Source organism: Copadichromis virginalis, linkage group LG22, assembly GCF_057382275.1.
Source record: "Copadichromis virginalis isolate Kocher_CV1m ecotype Utaka linkage group LG22, C_Virginalis_male_GT1.1, whole genome shotgun sequence".
Classification (NCBI taxonomy): domain Eukaryota; kingdom Metazoa; phylum Chordata; class Actinopteri; order Cichliformes; family Cichlidae; genus Copadichromis; species Copadichromis virginalis.
Window position 1 is genome coordinate 534,794 of NC_140638.1, and position 20,830 is coordinate 555,623.

At 52.3% G+C, this 20,830-nt stretch overlaps 1 protein-coding gene across 3 annotated transcripts in view; it reads left to right on the forward strand.

The window, feature by feature from the left end:
- The window catches only part of LOC146682309 (semaphorin-6D-like), a 93,171-nt gene extending 73,755 nt beyond the window's left edge, over positions 1-19,416 (forward strand). For all 3 annotated transcript variants that reach the window (XM_085447041.1, XM_085447042.1, XM_085447043.1), the window contains 4 exons: positions 66-119; positions 13,719-13,969; positions 14,353-14,484; positions 15,015-19,416. In XM_085447041.1, coding sequence (XP_085303167.1) covers positions 66-119; positions 13,719-13,969; positions 14,353-14,484; positions 15,015-16,217 — 1,640 coding nt within the window. In that variant the 3' untranslated portion in view covers positions 16,218-19,416. The remainder of the gene's footprint in view (positions 1-65; positions 120-13,718; positions 13,970-14,352; positions 14,485-15,014) is intronic.
- The last annotated feature ends 1,414 nt before the right edge of the window (positions 19,417-20,830 follow it).

The following is a 20,830-nucleotide window of genomic DNA, read 5'->3' on the forward strand; positions in this document are numbered from 1 at the left end:
GAGAGGTACAGGAAGTGAAGTGGAGAATAAATGAGATGAATCTGTTTTATTTTGAATCTGTGCAGCTGACGTGTTGGCTACGACACGGAACCAGGAGTCCACCGCCGACTCCGCCTACGGTAAGAAACCTTTCTTCTTCTGTTGTTAGTGTTGATCAGAGGGCTGTGGGTCCTCACAGTGACCGTATAAACATGACCTTTTGTTACCTACATATGCAAGCGGATTAAAGGTGTGTGTAAGGACAGGCCACAGGCCACAATATGAGCAAATACATCCTGTTACCTTCTGCTTCTGACGCTAATGAAGGTCCAAGCACTGGATGACTTTAAGATTATTCAGATGGGAATTTGAGTTAAAACGTCTGTCAGCGAGCATGGAACCTGGAGGACGTGACTCTGAGGAACGTCGTCATCTGCTAACGAGCTCCGGCTTGACCGTTGACGTACAGTAGCTCGTCGCGCGGTTTGACATCATTACCCTCGCTAGTTCCCAGCCCCACAGATCAAACGCAGCTGCCTGCTCTGTATTCAGGCTGCAGCTCGGCTGCTACCTGCCTGTCAGGAGTCCTGCTGGGAAGCCGGCTGGCGTATTGTCATTCAGAGCGCCGGCAGACCCACGCAGTGAATCCATTAAGGCTCCCGGAGCTGCATTACTGTGATTAAAGCCGGAGAGGGGACAGGCGTGAACGTCGCTGATAGGCGCTCTACTTGACACCAGCCGACTTCGTCTTTCAGGAGTGCGTCGAGTGTTCTCGAGAGGCGGCGGCACGTCAGCAGCCACAATAGCAGTGATGAAATGGAGAAAGGTGAACGGAGCGGGTCACCGTGCTGCGAAGGGGAATCAGGAGGAAGTGAGGAGATGAAGGAGCGCATAGTAAAACATCACAGACGTAATCAGGTCTGACAGGCCGGCTGAGCTCCTGTAGGCCACGCCCTGTAAGCGACTGCAAGCCACTTTGGAGCCCACCTCCACCCCAGCTGTGCTCATGATGTCACTGTTTGATGGCTGTGATATGTGACTGAGTTATCACCTGCGTGTGTGTGTGTGCATGGAGCTGATATTAACATGTATGAGCCATGTGTGAGTCTCCAGTGGGAACTTTTCCTTGTTCACACGTCAGCCTCGGCGTGTCCTGTTTGTCGAGTGAAGCTGTGTTTGACATCAGGACCTCGAGTGTGACGAGCAGCATGTGAAACGTCGGTTTTTCTGAGCTGCATCCATGTGTGTGATGTTTGTGCACGCAGCAGTGCGAGCGTGATGCTGTGTGCACGCCGGCTGCGCTCAGGTGTTTGTGCACTTCAGCTCCGCCCCTCATTTGCCTCGTAAATCGGTGAAACGGCAGCAGGAAGCGAGCATAAAGCCGCAGCCTGCAGTCATGTACACGCCGGGTTAGAGAACAAAGACTTCCCCGTAATCAATACCCGTGTGCAGGCGATTAGCCCCGACTGACTGAAATGATTGTAGACGTAGCAGATGTGAAGCAGCGGGGACGCTCCGACGTGCTCGCAGGGATTCGTCTCCTGACTCGAGCTAATCGTATCGTCATTAACTCTCCTTTTAGTTTCAGGGTTTATTGATGCCTGCGGGGATCGCACCGCAGCTCGATAAAGATGCAGGGTGACTCTGCCCGTGCTCGGCGCCGCACCCGTTTTTCACACTCAGTGTGGAGCTCTGATTGTAAGAGAGCTGCTGCTGCTGCCCTGGTGGCCTGATAGCAGGCACCTCCTTCATAATGGTGTCTGAACCATTAACTTCCTGGTGTCGGGCAGCCGGGTGTGAAGGACTCAGACAACAATGAATGAGTGATGTTTGAGCACACGTTCATCCACAGCGCCACGCTAGAGTGGCTGTCGTTACTGTAATGACATCGTTTTGCAGGGAACGGTTCCCATAACGGCGTTTTCTCTGCAAATTGGTTCTTTAATGCCGTGCGACGCAGCCCCGTGGACTCGCTGCACTGAGATTGGCCTCATGCAGCAGTGCACTCTTTTCATTAGAGGGGCGCCGGTGTTCTGGGAATCCATCCTACCTGACAAACCATCCTACCCGTTGTTTCTGCGCATGCGCACAACACGAAATGAAGTGCCAAACCATCCTACCTTTGTGAATGTGAGCTACAAGCATACTCTGATGGGCAACGTTAAGTGGCAAACCGTCATACCTACTTAAATTGTGCTGGAATTGCTCTGTGACAGCAGAAATGTGCATAAACTACTTACTGTAGGACGATTTGTCAGAACACCGGCGCTGTGAGTCGTGCAGACGCCGGTGCTTCCTGGGTGACGTGACTGCGGTTTGTGCGCGTTCCTGATCGTAGGACGGCCGATCCAGGAAATGAAGTTTGTGCTGTTAGCGTGGGTCCGACAGACCGGGCTCCGGTCGGAGCTCACACGCCTGTCAGACTGACAGGCGTCACGGATGATGATGTAAAACCACGAGAACGATCATCAAACTTCTCAGCTGCTGGTTTGCGATGTCAGTTTGTCCTGCTGACGGGACATGCGTGAACTCGTCCTCACCGAGAAGCGAGCGCCGCGATCGGCCGCGGACCCAAGCGGTCTGAGGGGGTTTGTGCTGCCGCGGGGAGGAGATGGCGTCCGGCGTTCTTCCATCTTTTTAATGACATGAAAGTGAGCGCTGACATTTAAAGGACGCTCGCAGCTCTGACCTGTTCAGTGTCTTATGGTGACATTTGTTTGAAGGTTTGTCAGAGATATCTCAGAATCACTTCTCTGATCCTCCAACTGCATCAGTGGCTCCCAACAAAGACTGTATATAAAAGATGGAGGCTCACCTGCAGCTCTAACACCTGGCTCCTGGCTCCTCCCTGTATCTGAAACCTCGCAATACGCCCCCCATCAACCTGCGCCTGTAGCATGTCAGCTTCTTAGGACGGAATGGACGAACAGTACTCACGGTATTCGGGTACTCAGTACTCACAGTACTCTCAGTACTCACAGTAACCCCAAATTGCTCTCCGATGCATCCACCGGAGTATGAATGTGGGTGAATGCACAAGTTGTGTAAAGCAATTTGATGCTCAGAAGAGTAGAAAAGCGCTATATAAGAACCAGTCCATTTACTCAGGTACTCAGTACTCACAGTACTCGCACTTCTCTCAGTACTCAGTACTCTGAGTACTCTACCTGGTGCTGTGAGTTTCTTCAGCAGTCTGTCTCTGTGAGATCCGCAGAGCTCGCGGCGCTCACCTTAACCTGTTGCAGCTGATCATGTGACATCTGTTAGCAGGGGCGGGGCCTCGAGCTGTCTGCTCAGGGGTCACATTCATATCACCATAGCAACGCTGTTAGTGATCACACACACACTTTCAGCCTGCATCGCTGCTGTAGCCCACAGGAGCGTGGGAGGTTGTTGTTATAGGGCTTTGGAGCGTGATGTCACGGGGGTGGGCGTGGAAAGGATTTTGACCCGATCCGCCATTTTGGGGGTCTAAGTAAGGAGCGAAAGCATAGCCATGGTTCGTACTTGCTGTGCGGTCGGCTGCAATGTTCGATCTTACGACCGGCACGGGAATAAGTTTGGATTGTCTTTTTATGCTTTCCCAACCTGGAAGCAACATGAAGGAGCTCATGTATCGGATATTACCAAACGAAGGCGTCTAGCCTGGATAGCAGCCGTGAGACGAGCTGATATCAAGTTCTGTTACGTCTCCAGATATCAGTTGGTGTGCTCAAGACATTTTCATTCCGGTAAGTTCTAAATATGTTCACATCACACTTTATAGCTGAATAATATCATCGTTGGTGGTCTCGGAAGTTATATAAATTGCGATCAAACATAGAATGGAGTGACTTGATTGGTTGATGTAAAGACAATAAATGAAATGAGACAGGAAGGACACAAATTGGCGTTAATAATTTACCCGATTATCAATGTGTTAACTTGCATGTACTTTACAATTATGGGCATATAATATGATAACGATATTTTAGCAGTTAAATGATAAATGTGTAACATTAATTATGGTGGGGGGTGGAAAATGGCTATTTCACTCGGTGCACTCCAGCTGACTTACTTTGACGACGTACTCAGAGTTTGGCGGCTTGAAAATAGCCAAATCTTGCACCCAGCCATTTGTAAATTGGATGTGCGCCTCCAGTGACTTGTAATTACGAAACTGGTTCGCTGTGTAAGCGCTTACTCCACAAACAAGATACGTGAAGATATCGGGGTAGGACAGTGGCGGTAAGTCGTCTGGGTCTTTACTCCACCGCCGTATTTCATATGGGTCCAGATTTGCGATGCACTCTATTTTTTTTCAAGTACCGCTGCTTCACCTCTGGACGCAATCGGTCTCTATACTGTCCGTTTTCTTTTGAGCTGCTTTTAAGCATGTTTCTTGTCGTCGTCGTTCCAACACAGTGTGTTTGTTTTGATTCGTAGACCCCGAAAATGGAGCTGCGCTCCCACAATGCATTGCGGCGTGACGTCAACTCCAAAGCCCTATTGGGAGCTGCTGTTACTGTGTGTGTGTGTGTGTGTGTGTGTGTGTGCGCGCGTGCGTGGTGGGGGGGGTGCACCTCCCCGCCGGCGAGCCTCAAGGTTTACGAGGACGCTCTGAGACGTGTGACCTGTAGTTTAGCTGCAGACTTTGTTGTGCGTGTCGTGTTGCAGCTCAGGACGGCGTGAACGAGCACCGCCTTTATCTCTGTGGTAGAAAGCAGTAGCCTCGCCACACGCCCTCCAGAAGAGACGACATCCTAATTACAGTGTGTGCGCCGACGACACCGAGCGTGTGATTACAGCAGCGCGCTGACGGCTCCAGCGCACAAAAACAAAAGCGTGTGTGTTGCCTAAAGTGTGAAGCGTGTGTGATCATGTGTTTGCCAAATGCTTTGGCGAGAGCGTTTGCATCTCAGAGTGTGTGAGAGCAGGAAAAAGAGCCGTCACAGTGTGTTAAAGTGCTTTTTAATGAGCTGGAGCTCTTACAAATGGACTGAGCGTGTCGTGTGGCTCGCGCTGAAAAGGCGGCGATGAGAGCTGTTAGGAAGCAGCCAGAAGCTGTTGTGTTGACGCTAATTGTCTTCATTTTCTCCGACTGAAAGCAGCTTCGCTGGACAGATTTCAGGCGGCCGTTTGTTGCTAACGAGCGCCCGCCTTCTTCAAGTGATGGCGCTGATAGCTTTGACGCTTCCGGCTCTCAGAACAGGAAGTGACAGGGAGAGTGAGACAGGGGGTGAGCTCTGTGTGTGATGGTGCTGGGTGTCTCCACCCTGCAGTGGCTCTGGTGCTTAGACATGGTCACAGGTGAGGGGAGGAGCAGAGTGTGATGGTGACAGCGTCACCTAGACCAGCCCTCGCCCCAAAAACGTATGCTGGAGTTTTCCTCCCCACTGTCGCCAAGCGCTTGCTGGCCTGTTATGGTGCAATTGTTGGGGTTTCCCTGTGTTATTCCAGGGGCTCTACCTTACAGTACAAAGCAGCCTGAGGCAGGCGTCATCATGGAGAAGTGATGGAACTGTGTCACAGCGGGGACATGGGGACACAGGGAAACACAGCAGGGACACAGGGAAACACAGCAGGACACAGGGGGCACAGGAGGGCACAGCGGGGACACAGGGAGACACAGGGGGACGAAGCGGGGCACAGGGAGACAGCGGGGACACAGGGAGACACAGCGGGGGGACACAGGGAGACACAGCAGGACACAGGGGGACACAGCGGGGCACAGGGAGACACAGGGGGCACAGTTGGACACAGGGAGACACAGCAGGGATACAGCGGGTACACAGGGAGACACAGCACGGGCACAGGGGGACACAGGGAGAGACAGGGGGACACAGCGGGGACACAGGGAGACATAGCGGGGATACAGTGGGTACACAGGGGGGCACAGGGAGACAGCGGGGACACAGGGAGAGACAGCAGGACACAGGGTGGCACAGCGGGGATACAGCGGGGACACATCAGGGGACACAGGGAGACACAGTGGGGGCACAGGGGGACACAGCGGGGATACATCAGGGGACACAGTGGGACACAGGGGGACACAGCGGGGATACAGCGGGGACACATCAGGGGATACAGCGGGGATACAGCGGGGACACAGCAGGGGACACAGCGGGGACACAGTGGGACACATCAGGGGATACAGCGGGGACACAGCAGGGGACACAGCGGGGACACAGTGGGACCCAGGGAGACACAGTGGGGGCACAGGGGGACACAGCGGGGACACAGCGGGGGACAGGGGAGTGGGCACCTCAGTGTGTGTGTGTGTGTATAGCACCTATAATGACTTCGTGAGGATGCCTCCATCACAGATCTTTTGGATTTTGAGACATGATGCTGAGGTTGGCTAAAGGTGAGAATGAAACATGAGTTCAGGTGAATGTAGGACACTTTGAAGTGCCGATGACTCGTCTGTGTTTCTCTTCTTCAAACTTCAAAAAGCTGTTTGACTTTTCCAGCACCGAGTCAGCAACGAGGGGCTTCATTAGAAGGTCCTCACAAACATGCCAGGACAAACACCTGTGTGTGTGTGTGTGTGTGTGTGTGTGTGTGTGTGTGTTTTTGCTGCTGTCTCTTTGCTGACCTTCCCTCATCAGTCTTGATTGACTTGACCAATCAGCAGTCTGCAGTCTCTTCACGGCACACACACACACACACACACACAGTGAGACACCCACATAGATTGATCTGGTCGATGAAAACACAATATGGAGCTCAGTGGGAATCAATCAACAACAAGAAGCACACAGCCGGAGGTGTTTCACACCGTTAGGTGTGTGTCCGTGTGTGTACACGGTACATGTTGTGTACATATAAGCTCATATATATCTTGTGTATACAAAGTGCAGGTCTCTGGCGTCACTGGGCGGATGGATACGTGATGTCTCCACAGTTCATCCAAACAGGCGAGCTGCGTCGGGTTCGACGGCGCCCTTGGGCGTGTGTGCTGCTGTTTCTGAGGCGGGCACAAAGCCAATGTCTCTAAATGTTCCCCGTCGGTCGTCTGACCTCTGAGCGTGGCGCTGGGAGGGGCCAGCTGTTTACCTCTGTGCAGGTGTGAGGAAGATGATGCTCGGCGCTAAGCTAACAGAGACGGGAAGGAGCCTGCGCTCTCCTGCTCCTGCCGAGCTGAGCAGGAGAACGCAGCGTGGGGACTGAAGACGCCGTTTTATGTTGTTTCCCGCACATGAAGGAAAGCAGCTGTTTAATACGTCAGCTGAGAAACCGGCAGCGTGGCAAGCTTCATACGTGTCTGATGACAACGGTGGACGTCATCAGGGTAACGTAATGAGTGAGGGCAGCTTCAGACCTGAAAGTGTGACGGAGTGTAGAGGACGCACACATACTCCACAAAGGAAATGGACTCACGTGTCCTGACAAAGATGCCATTAAATGCCACTAAAGGCTTGAGCGTAATAATACTCAGTGCTGCCTGCATCATCACTCCGTCACCGTGGTTACTTTCATGTTGCTGTGGCTGCAGCTGCTGATGGCGAGCGTTGTGTCAGAGCGCACTCAGAGGTTTGTTTCCCGTAAGTCGAGCTGCTGAACGATGCATCAAAAATAGCAGCAGCTGAAAATCCAATCAAAACTGGAGCTCAGAGGAAGCTGTGAGCCCACAGCCTGACTCTGTGAACATGACCCTGTAGTACCATGTCACCCTGTTAGAGCACTTCACTCTCGCACTGCAGGCCTACTTGTTGTTCCTGGAGTATTTAAAAGTAGAGGCAGAGCCTTCAGCTTCTGTGGAACCAGCTTCCAGTTTGGATTCAGGAGACACTATCTCTACTTTTAAGATTTCCTTTTTGCTAAAGGCTGCAGCTGCTCGCTTGCAGCTGCTCGGCTGCAGCTGCGGTTTCACTTTCTTTAATGACAGAGACGATCCCAAATCCAGGAAGTTTACTGACGTCATAAAAACTGTTGCTGAGATGTTTTCTCTCATTTTACAAGCTGAAGGTTCATATTCGGACCTTTAAACACCTGAAATTCTGCATGTGGCTCTGCGATGGTCAGCACCACAGAGGCCACGGCAGGTCAGTCCATCACCATCATCATCAGGGCCTAATGTGGTGCTTTACCACACTCGCGTGGACGGATCCAGAACATCGTCCAATGAGAGCGCGTTTCTCCCGTCTGCAGAGCGACATCAGAGCCGATCACAGGGACGCACAAGCTTTCTGGAGTAAAATAAAAAATGAAATGTGCGGCTTCTATTTGGGAAACAGAAAGTTGCAGCCAGCAGCAGCTCGTCCACACGTACCTGAGAGCACCTGAGATCATTTACAGTCTGAACATAATCCTGAGGTCCAGCTAGAGCCGTGTGCTGGCGCCCTCTACAGGCCGTGCTGCTGTAGGCCCTGTCGATTTCAGGTGTTGGTTAAACAGGAAGGATCCTCCCAGTTTCACTTCCTCAGCTGGTACGACGGCATCATTGTTATTCACCACACACCTGACACACGCACGCTGTAGGAGTGTGTCAGGTGTGAATTATCTGACCTTTACAGTCAGCAGGATTGTGTGTGTTTCAATGGCAAAGCAAAAAATTCAAACTTGACAAGGTCTCTCCTCTCTTCCTGTCTCCTCTCTCCTCTCTTCCTGTCTCCTCTCTCCTCTCTTCCTGTCTCCTCTCTCCTCTCTTCCTGTCTCCTCTTTCCTCCTTCATCTGCACTCTCTCTCTCTCCCCCCTTTAATCCATGTCTGTCATTGCTCGCTCTGTCTCTCCTTCATCGCCCTCCTCGCTGCTCCCTCCTCCTCCTCAGCCTCTGTCACTGGTGTCTGGCTCAGTGTGAATACCAATGGAGAATGAGTGGGCGAGAGAGCAGCAGAGGCAGAGAGAGAGCATGCTAATAGGGCAGAAGTTTCTGGAGCTTGACTCCCGCGTTTGGCTCGTCCGCCTCGGCCTCAGAGCCGCCGCTCACGCCTTCTGAGGAGGAGCGACAGATGTGCGAGGCGTCTGCACTGAAGCACAGTCAGCCATCAGAGTAGCAGAAGCTCGGCTGTTTTCTCAGAGGTCTAAAACGACATTTATCTGCCGTCTTTGTCACCGCATAGTCATAAATCAACACAGTGCACGTTAGCTAAAACATGCCGCTAGCAACCAGGCTAACTTAGCATGCTAGCGTTACAGCTGTATCCTTGAGCTAAAACTCATGAAAAGCTTCAGTTGGCGAACTCGGCCCTCTACGTGACTCACACCCAGCGAGTCTGATATCACACGGGCCAAAACGCAGCAGTTCGGTCATATTCGGACTTATGGCCTCAGGAAACTTTCAGGGTCATGCTGGGAGGAGCTGTGATCACACATGCACACGCCTACGTCACCACGCCGTGCACACCCACACACACGCAGACTGAAAACACAGGCAGGAAAAAGGGTGTTTTGGTGAAATCCAAAAGCATTTAACACATAAGCTACAGCTACATCCTCTGACACCACCTTACATCCACCTGTAACTCAGTCTTCAGCCCGTGTGACCTCACTGAGTCACATGATGACAGAGTGGGTCACTGACTCTTAGGACCTCCCCCTCTGGGGTGAGACAGCTGCAGTGCAGATGTTTCAGACGTGGAGGTGCCGCTGCGTGTCAGTGTTGCGCGTCCCTAAAGCCAGACTTCCTCTCTTGGCAGCCGGTACGCCACAGCGATGCACCCCTGGCTCTGACGTCCTCACACTCAGGTCACACATCCGTCTGCGTGTCGCCGTGCCGTCAGTCGTGCAGTTAATCTTCTTCCTTACAGAAGTGTTTTTAATCATGGGTGCGATGGCTTCATGCTGAATCTGCTTAGAGTGGCTCATTTGTTTGATTGATTTCACTTGATTTTCTGGGACAGGAAGAGCTCGTGTATTGATCTGAGCTGCAAAGAGGAGACAGGAGCGAGCAGAGGAGTATGAGGAGAGAGATGGAGAGAGATGGAGGGAGGCATAAAGCCGTATGAGGCAGACAGATAAAAGGACACAGAGAGGGAAAAGCTGAAGTTTCAGAGTGAAAGAAAAGAGCAAACAGTGACAGAAGAAGCGAGAAGACTGCACCCAGAAGATTTCACCCGCCACGCCACAAAGTTGTTTTTCCAATCCAGGCTGACAGCAGAGAGGGAGGAACTTTGAAAGTGACGGAGCAGAGAGAGACAGAAACAAAGAGCGAGGGCAGAGAATGAAACACTTCTGTGTCGGGCTGTAATTAGCATAATATTTTTCTCTGTGCGTCTCCATCATCCTATTTATATCTGTCAGAGCGAAGGACGGAGATGAAAGAGTGCAAATAACGAACATGAAATCGTGGCTGTTAGACACAGGGGAGTGTGTGTGTGTGTGTGTGTGTGTGTGTGTGTGTGTGTGTGTGTGTGTGTGTGTGTGTGTGTGTGTTAATCCTGGCTGGACGTGTAATGACTGTTCGCTCTATTTCAACAGTATTTTGCATAAAAGACAAATTTGTTCCGCGGTGTCTCGTATCAAAGTGAAGCTTCGGAGGCCCCGGGGCGATGCTGGCTTTGAGGTTAGAGATGGTTGCCAGTTCGAGTCCTGCGCCAGCAGGGAATGGGAATAAACCCCTCCCCCCTGACGACCAGCAGTGCAGGGCGGGAAATTAGCTTTTTGTTTCTGGGGGTATATTTGGCCCTTTGATCGGGTTTTCGGGGATGAGCAGCTCCTTCTGAGCGACTGAGACGAGCTATGAAATAATAAGAGGGAGCGAGCGGCGCCGAAAAGCAGCACGCCGCCTAAATGTGATGCATCGAGCTGCAGCAGGCGTCACTGAAAACCCTCACCTCCTGGTAATGAGGCGCTAAGGTGGGAGTCTATGGGTGGGACCCAGAAACAAGCTAGCTTGCATGCTAGTTCCAGCGTAAATGCGTTTTTACTGCAGCTGCTGTCGGACGCTTACCTGCCGACGGCCAGGTGAACAGCTCAGTATCATAACACCTGTGCTGGATTACAGGGGTAACACAGACCCACAGATATCAGCTGTTTGACGATATCACAGCGTTAGCATTGATAACAGCTGATGCATGAACATAAAGTGAGGTAGAGAATGCTACACTAGAGGGCGCTCTGCAGCTGACCCGTTGACTGCACACGGCGGGCTGCGACAGGTGAACGGGATCATTTTTCAGATGCTTGGTCAGGTGACTGTGTTTGGTGTGTCAGACGTTTACATGGCCAAACATCGCTGAGAGAAACAGCCATCCGGCTCAACCTCAGCCGCTCCTCACATGTCAAACTCCATCAGCACTCCGGAGGGTTTCCCCCTAAACGCTCCTGATACGTCTTTGAAATAAAACGTTCCCTCCTGATCCTGCTACAAAGAGAGGTTTACCGCCAGGTTTCCATTCGCCCTCTAACATCTGCTTTATTGAAACGATCCATCAGCGCGTGAACAGGACGGCTTCGTTCGCTTCAGCAGAACAAATAAAGGCTGAAGTGGAAGCATGTAAAATCATCCCTGAGCCTCGGAGACCTTTCCTGCCACCAGTCAGCAGCTGAAGGCGTTCGGAGCGAGCACCGAGAGCGTCCGCGAGGTAAATCAACCTGTCAGTCAGCCGGTCTGCGGCGCGCGGCGCTCTGAATGTGAAGCAGGAGCACGCTGCTCGATCGGGAGGAAACGCAGGCCGAGGCAAACAAAAGTCACAGCTTTCATCTGTGGAAGCGTTTAATCAGGCACACTGCTGCAGAAAACGCTGTCACTTAAAACAGGAAGAATCAGGTCTGACATGACCTCACTTCCTCTGACTGCCACAAGATGTCGCTCCAATAAAACGGAATGATTTAGAGGGTTTGTGCCCTTCCTCTGATATTTCATTGCCCCTGTTTCTCGCGCTGACGCTGCTTCCAGCCTGATCTCACACAGACCGCTCCACCATCGTGATGAAGCTTGACCTTTGACCTTCAGACTCGTGGATTGAGCTTTCCCTGTGATCGGTGCAGGCCGATTGAGTTGTCTGTAGATACGTTCAAAGGCAGTAATCAGATTACCAGGAGCAGGTGCACAGCAGCTCTCTCCACACTGACACCAGGTCATGTACGTGTCACAGGTCAAAGGTGAGTTGCAGTCGTTTTAATTCATTACGATTACCCAGCAGGTCATGCTTGTGGAACAGTGGCCTCTGCTGGTGAGTGTGGTTACTGCAGTTTCATGAGTGCATGCTGTGACTCACAGGAATGACACAAATATCCGTTTCCACAAAGTTTGCTGCCTCAGTGTTTCCACATCGTTGTGTCTGATGTTTCTGTGATGTATTAAAGTATGAAACCAGCGCTTCATAAGCTTCAAAGGCTTTTATTGACAATTACGTCGCGCAAAGAGTCAGTATTTGCAGCGTTGGCCCTTCTGTTTCCAGACCTCTGTCAGTCAACGTCTGGGCCAGACCCTGACTGATGGCGATCCATTCTTACATAATCAATGCTCCGAGTTTGTCACAATTAGCAGGCTTTTGTTTGTCCACCTGCCTCTTGAGGATTGGCCACTGTGCTCCATGATGCTGGAAAAGGCTGTGTGTTGTTCGCCAAACTGTTCTTGGATGGTTGGATGAAGGTGCTGTGGGAGGATGTTTTGGTCACATTCTTTATTCATGGCTGTGTTTTTTGGCAAAATTGTGAGTGAGCCCACTCCCGTGGATGAGAAGCAGCCCACACATGAACGTCTCAGGATCTTTACTGTTGAGACAGCACTGATGGAGGCGCTCACCTTTTGTTCTGCGGACCATTCCCCGAACATCAGAAAGAGCATGACTTTACCCCAGTCCTCAGCCGCCGCTGTACTTTATACGACTCTGTCTGACCCTGGTGGGTTTTTGGAGAGAAGTGGAAGTTCATAAAAGTGACAGTTACGTGTATACATGCTTTATTTTATGAGTGCAGACAGCACGACACATCACAAACGTGTGTGCAGAACCAGAAACACGTCATACTTCAAACACACGTGTGAGACAAACCTGTGCAGCACCGACCGTGTTTGCATATCTTTGTGGGGACCAGTGACAAAGTGATCGTCCCCACAAGTTTGAAACAGTTATGTTGTGATAGGCGTCCATATTTCATGGTTAGGGAGACAGCTGGGGAGGGTTATGTTAATGAGATGTCCCCACAAGGACGTGAAAACACGACTGTGTGTGTGTGTGTGTGTGTGTGTGTGTGTGTGTGTGTGTGTGTGTGTGTGCGCACAGACTGATGAGTCACTGTATCTGATAGGCTCTGATGTGTGGACCTGATGAGGCGCTGCTGAGTGATGCTCTCTTTCATCTCCGTCCTCATCCCCCCCCACTTCAGATCTCACCTTCCTAACGTCCTTCCCTGCTCTTCCTCTCCTCCCCCATCATCCTGTTTCCTTACCTGTGAACCACCTCCTCCTCGTTAAGTTCAATCCTCGTCTCTGTCTCTCACCCTCTCTCTGCCCCCCCTCACCTTACTCTCACCTCTCCTCCATCTGTCCCCCCCTCCCCCGAAGCTCCCCTTCATCAAACTCAGCCAAAGCAGCCTGCAGGAACTTGCTGCATGTGACACACGCACGCACGCACACACACGCACGCACGCACACACACACACACACACACACACACGCACGCACGCACGCACACACACACTCACAGACACACACACACTCACAGACACACACACACTCACAGACACACACACACACACACACGCACGCACGCACACACACACACACACACACACTGTTAGTGCTGGAGAAGTCAGGGAGACTTCAGGTGTTGCGCTCAGGTGGAAACATGACTTCTCCTGTGTCTTCCAGGCGTGCGGCGCCCTCCGGACATGGACCAACGTGCCGGTGCTAACGTGCATTACACGCTGCTGATCGCCTGCGTGCTGGTGGCCTTCTTCCTGGGCGCCATCTTGTCGGGTTTCCTGGTGTCATGCTACTGCGGCGGCAGCGCCGCCCACCGGGCTCGGAGGCTGGGGAAGGACCCGGAGGCGTCGCTGCCTCACGCCCTGTCGCTGCGATCCCTCGCCAAGCTCAACGGGCTGCTGGACGGACAGCCCAAGGTGAGCGAGACGAGGAAACGGATTCATCAGAGCTCACCTGAGCCCTGCAGCTGAAACACGTCTGCGAGCTGAGAGGCAGCCGTGTTAATATTCAGCCCCTCCTCCTCCCCCGGGGACTTAATAAGCCTCACTTCAGTCTTTTATTCGCTCATTACTATCGAGCGTTTCATTAGGAACTCCATCCTCTGTCCACATGTCCCTGAGCAGGAAACTGAATCTCTGAGCTGACCTCTGACCCTCTGCTCAAATGTATATTTATACAAGTTCCTCATTGTTCTCTGTGGCTCCTCCCACTGAAGGGTCATCCTGTGCTTTAGAGATGAAACGGCAGGCAAAGATAACGACAGCTGATCGCAGCTTTTCTTCTTCTTCTCTTCCTCCAGGAGGACAAACTGGACGTGTCCACCCCCAAGATGTACAGCTCCTTCATCCCCAACGGCCGGGCCGAGCATCACCTCCACAGCCCCGTGCACCAGGGCCTCCCGCTGGGCGACCCCGAGCTCAGCCTGTCCCAGGTAGGAAGCGAATCTGTCCAATCAGAGTTTGTCAGTGTGAGCGATGGAGGATGGAGCGGACTGCAGGCACACACCTTGGACGTGTAATCGATCACATTTACACGCCGCAGCCATTTAATGCTAACATTAAAGATGTTACATGTCTTTTATTTTGAAATTTCGCTGCAGGCCGGTCTTCTCACCCAGTCTCCCTTCCTGTGGACGATGCCGATCTCCGCTGAGCCAGACCGCAGCCGGAGCATCACCCATGGAGACACGACGCTCCGGCTGCGGTCCGACTCGCCGGAGACGTGTCTGCTTCTGCATAAAGTTTCCACCGAGGTTGCTGCACACATGCGGCTCTCAGACACTGATGTAACTCAGCTGGGTTTAACACATAAGTGCTTAAAGCTTTGCACACAGCGCCCTCTCCTGTCAGCACGCAGCGTGACGTGAGCGCTAAAGCTCATTCTGAGGTTTTCAGGTAGAACTTTTAATCTCGACGTTCGTAGTGACGCAACGGCCGCGTCTAACCTCTGACCTCTGTTTAGTCTCTGTCACAGGGGGATGGCGAGCTCTCCGGCCTGCCCACGCCCGACTCCACCCCGGAGCTTCCCATCAAGAACATGAAGGCGCTGCGACACCATCAGTACGAGAAGAACCAGAACTGCAACAACGCCAGAGACAAGCCCAGCTGCTCCGCCTCCAGTCTGGGATTCATGGCCGTCGTCGGGAACTCCATAAACCAGCAGGTGTTTCCCTTCCCTCATCACCATGGCAACAGTTTAAGCAATGGGACGCCCCAGGGGGTCGGCGCCTCTTCGACCTCTCTGCACCTCCCAGAGGAGAGAAAGATCTCCAATGATGAGCGGGCGGCGGCGGTGGGAGGGGGAGGAGTCCCGCATCACCACCACTCCCAGCAGTCCCTCCCCCAGACGGTGGTGGACGTGTCGGCGCTGGACGAGCTGCTCAAACACATCCACGAGGTCAGCGCGTCGGGAACCGGCGGCATCAAGGTCCTGACCTCCACCTCCTCTTCCTCGCTGTTCCCCGGGTCGTCCGGCTCCACCGCAGGGCACCATCACAGCCACCATCACCACCACGCACAGACGCGCACGCACCACTACAACCACGGCCATCACCATAGCAACCATCACCAGCAACAGAATGAGGCCGCGTCCTACCACAGCACCTCCGCGCTGCCGAGCGACGGCCTCCCCAAACGCATCGACCCTCCTCCTCAGAACACCACCTCCTCCTCATCTTCATCCTCCTCATCCTCAAACAACCCCACCTCCTCCACCTCCATCCCCTCATCCTCCTCCTCCTCGTCCTCCACTCCGCTCCAGCAGCAAGTGATTCCAGAACGACCTGGAGGAGGCGGCGGCGTCTCCGTGACGCGCCACCACTCTCAGCGTCACTCCCTCATCAGGATGGGCAGCGGGAGTGGCGCCGTGCCCCGCCACCACAGCTTCAACCAGCGAGGGCCGCAGCATGCTCACTTCCTCGCCAGGATGAACACTAACAACAGCCGCAACAACAGCGGTGGCCCCACCCCCGCCAACAGCAAGCAGCCGTCGGTGGCCAGCGCCTGCCTCACACGGCAACACAGCTACAGCGAGGGGCCGCACGCCCAGCGGGCAGCCGTCGTCCGGAGAACGGTGTCGCTCAAACCCCAGATCCCTCCTAAACCGCTCTTCCTGCCAAACACAGCCACGTCACCGGGCGCAGAGGCGGGAAAGTACAACTACTGAGGCTGCCGGGCACCGCGCCGACATGGCCGCTGCTGTCCTTAGACGCCTGCCGGGCTGGTGAGAGAGGATGAGAGGAGAGCGCCGATGGGCTGGAGACACAAAAGAGACCCAGAGCTTTTTGTCCCCATCGCTCCTCGTTACCACCCCTCAGCCGTGCTTGCTGCCCCGCCGCTGAGAGGACGCCGTCCGTCGCCACTCGAGCATCTCTGGCTCATTGAAAGGGGCGGGGCTCGAAACCAGCACGAACTACTAAACATTCCAAAGGCGGCTCGAGGTGGCCACAGAATTCCAGATTAATGCAGTTTTCTTCGGAGCACTTTGATGCGACATCCTGTCGTCAGGCCCGGATTTCATTCGCCAGGATCGTCAGCAAACCTGAACCCCGCAGCAGGGGCGGCTCCCGTCCCCGTGGGGGGCGCAGACTTGTGTTTTCAGCAGCACTCTGAGGACAGACCACCTCGGTCTTTTATACCATATTGGTATCTGCAGGTCGCCCAGCAGGTGTGATAACCGTCTCCACATCACTACAACGACCCTCTTGCATTAACGCCTGCTGAGCGTCACACCCAGACCCCCGCGGGTCGTTTCAGGCCCTGCACTCGTCTGAAGGGGGCGTGTTTTCTCTTCACCAGCTGAGCGCACACTGTGGAAACTTTAACAAAGTTTGCTCTTAAATTGGTGTTTCACCCAAATTACTGCCACACTCATGCTCCCACTGACCTCCCAGGGTGTCCGGCGCCCACGAGGGCGGAGCAGAGGCAGACTCGTCACCTCAGCTATGCTCTGTAACCCCGCCCGAGGCTGGTGATGCGTTCAGGTACCTGTTAAACCTTTGAAATGTGAAAATGTGTGCAGGCATGCCCAGAGCCCAGAGTCTGGGAGAGGGGGCGTGGCCTGTTGTCTGCCGTGGCGGAGACATTTCAGTCGGACTTCAGTCTCACTCTGCACCTTCATTAAAAACTACATTTCCCAGCAGGCAGTGGGAACGTGAGGATTCTGTTGGTGGTAATTTGGGTGAAGGTCAGCTGGGAGGGTTTCCTCCCAGCTGAAGAACAGTGGATCAGCTGCTTTGTCTTTACCTCGGTGTTTGTTAGCGGCTCTGCCGGGTTCTGTTTCCGCCGCCGGGCTCAGGCAACACAGGTGAGACCGCAGAGCGGACCCTGCAGACCAGCGGGTGACGTGACGCCGGCTCTCCATGTTGCCTCAGCGTGGATGCACCTGGATGCACTTTCAGGTCTGTTAGCATCATTGTCCACAGACGGATTCAGTTTCTGACTTGGGTGCTGAACACCTGCTTCATGTCACAAACCCTAAAGCTGCAGCTCTTTTAACTACACTGAGGCACAAACACTCAGAGCGCCACCAGTGAGCCGCACGGGCAGCGCCGCTAAACGAAGCAATAAATGTAAAAGAGATGATTCAGGACCTCTGTGCCTGCTCGTTCAGACCATAAAACACGAAGAGTTTCAGATACAAACACCAGTAATCTCGTCACATGTCCAAAAACAGCTGGCATCAACTTTCAAATCCAGTCATTCGAGCTTTGGCGTGGCGCTGCTACTACTTTATCTCATTTATGCCCAAATAGTTTGAGGGTTTCTGGCCCGCCTGGCTGTTTAGGGACAGCGCCGGGGTACATCAGGCAGTCGTACTAACCAGCACAAGTTTGAGACGTAGGCTTGAATGCAGAACACGCGGCTGTGACGTGTAGTCGTCTGAGCGAACTGACTGTCGCGTCCTGCAGACGTGACTTCTCCCCGCGGTCCACAGCGGAGGACGAGCTCTGCACCAACACGATGCAACACGCAGCCGAGAGCGAGCCGCGGTGCGTGATGCGTTTGTTGAGGTTAAATAAAAGAGGCCAAAGCGCGATGGTTGCTGCTCACTGTACAGGGATTCATGCCACAGCGTTTGAGGCGCTTACATCATCCTCTTTCATCTCGCCTGATTCAAACAGTTTGAAATACTGTAGTCACTGCAGATTACAGCTGCTGTGGTCACTGAAGGAGGCTGCCGCAGGACTCGGAGGCTAAATTTACTGCCAATCCCACCCTCTGCTCTCAGCAGGGGATTCTGCAGAAAAAGAAACGGCGTTTAAAAACGAGCCGAACAGGAAGGTTCGGGCGTTTGTGGCATCACTGCAGACGCACCTCTGTGAACACCGACCCGTTAGACACCGAGCGTTTCTCCAGGCACTGCTTTGGAGAGGATATCTGAGAGGTGTCATCCAGCCGTGACAGCTAACGTACACGTCAGGAAAAAGATGACGAACAAGGTTCAGTCAAACACTCAGACTGTCCTTAAACGCACCAACATGGAGAGTTTTCAGGTCTGGATTGTTAGAAATAATACAAAATAGAATAGAACTGTCCTTCCTCATGGCTCTGTGCCGACAGAGCAAACCTGTCGATACGCATTATTATTATTATTAATAAACAATAAGCCAAATTGAATTCATTGAGATGCCAAATTGTGTCTGTTTCTCTCTCTGTCAGCTGAATATCTTAAACAGAGCGACGGCTGTTTGAACCACAGACACGCCTGAACGCGTCGCCTCGGAAACTAAAACAACTTTTTTGCCTTTCGCATTCGTCCAATCGGTGGAAAAGGTAAAACACTGATTAATGGAAAACAGGGAGGGCTGCGTATAAACACCAAAGTGTCACATCGAGCTTTTTGTATTTGAATTTTCCTTCAGATGAAAATGCTGCTTTAATGTTTTGCTCAGAGTTCTGGTTCTGGTTCAGTTGGTAACAAATCCGTGGTCCTGCTAACGTGCCGTAGATAATTGGCTGAACGCTCCTTTAGACCTGCGGCGAGCCGCTCCAACCTTCACACAGCACAAACACCACCTCAGAGTCTGTGAGCAGTGCTGAACTCTTCAATCTTCAAAGGTCCTTTATGAATGTTTCCACTGGGTGCTGCTAGGGGGCGCCGCAGAGCATAAAGACTTTGGCGTATTTTATAAAGGTTTTGTATGAGATGCACTTGTAACCTTGAAAATGATTTTGTTTATTCGTTTCGTGGTTCTCGTCCTCTGAAGTGCTGAGAGGAGCAGAGACGCTGTGGACTCACAGCGCCACCCGGTGGGCTATGCTGAAATGACAATGTAATAATGTCACACACTATTATGTTTACCTTACTGCTATTAATTAACAATGTGGATGACGGTGTAAATAAAGGCTACTGTGGAATAGTACTGGCAGCAGAGTGATTCTTCTTTGTGTGGACTCTTATTCTGAAAGGATGGGTGATTAGATTAGATTAGATGAAACTTTATTAATCCCTCGGGTGGGATGCCCGGCATTGTCCATAATGTCCATCAGTTTCTTTAAGGTCCTCTTCTCTGCCACTGTCACCAGAGTGTCCAGCTTCATGCCGACCACAGAGCTAGCCTTCCTGATCAGTTTCTCCAGCCTGGATGAGTCCTTTGCTGTGCTGCTCCCCCAGCACACCACAGCATAGAAAAGTACTCCAGCAACCACCGACTGGTAAAACATCCTCAGGAGCTTCCTGCAGATGTTAAAAGACCTCAGCCTCCTGAGGAAGTACAGTCGGCTTTGGCCTTTTTTATACCGGTGCTGCGTGTTGCATGACCAGTCCAGTTTGTTGTCCACCCACAGGAAACTGTGCTGAAACACAGATATTATAAGTCAGAACACTTCCTGGTGGTTGATGTGCTGAATTGAGGGACACAGCAAACAGCCCAGTGAGGTTTGTGGGGACCATAAATGCATCGTCTTCATTAGGGTTCAAAGTTCAAGAGTGGACCAAGGATTATTGGTTCCTTCATCACTGAGGAGGATGTCCTGCTGTAAATATATAGGTACTTAACTCTTTGGTTCACTGTCCACACACAGACTGTTGCATTGGTGTGTTTTGTTTACAGAGCAGTAACCACAGGCGTTATTACAGGCCCTGTTCCTGAGTGCACAACCTGGCCAAGGCTTTTTCTTGCAGCGCTCCCTGGAACAGAGCACAGCAGGACCTGAACTGTTTAATGTTTTATTCTCAGTCAGTTGGGTTGATGAACTGTGATGACTACAGTAAGCTTTGCATGGATATTTAAAGCAGGTCAGTGTTCTGGTTCTGAGGTCTTTTATCCTCTCAGTGTTTCAGTCTCCAGTCTGAGATATCTTTGGTCCTGCCGAGGATAAAGATGTCCTTGACAAAGTTCCTAAAACTGGGGAAAAGGAAGTGTTCTCCAGCAGCAGATGGTTTAAGTGAGCGGTGTGTTTGATATTCTGCGGTGTCGTCTGGTTCATTTCAATTCTGCCAAATTAATTAAAAGCATATGAATGAGTTTCTCACAGCTCTGGAGACAAACATCATCTGACTGTATGAAGGACTTCCTGCTTTCAGTTTTGGGTGTTTTACGTGTCCCGAATGCAGCTTCAGTGATCCTCGATGCGATGACCCTGAGACGGCGTGAGGACTCAAACCGGCTGTCAGGTGGTTTGTTGTAGCTGTTTGCAGAGGTGCTTGGAGGAGTAATGGCACTGTGACGATGTCCTGGATCACTGCTGATCACCTACTGCTGCGGTCAGTCGAACAGCACCATCAGCTGTGAAATTCAAACGGTGCACGGCGCGCTGTTCGATGACCACAATAAA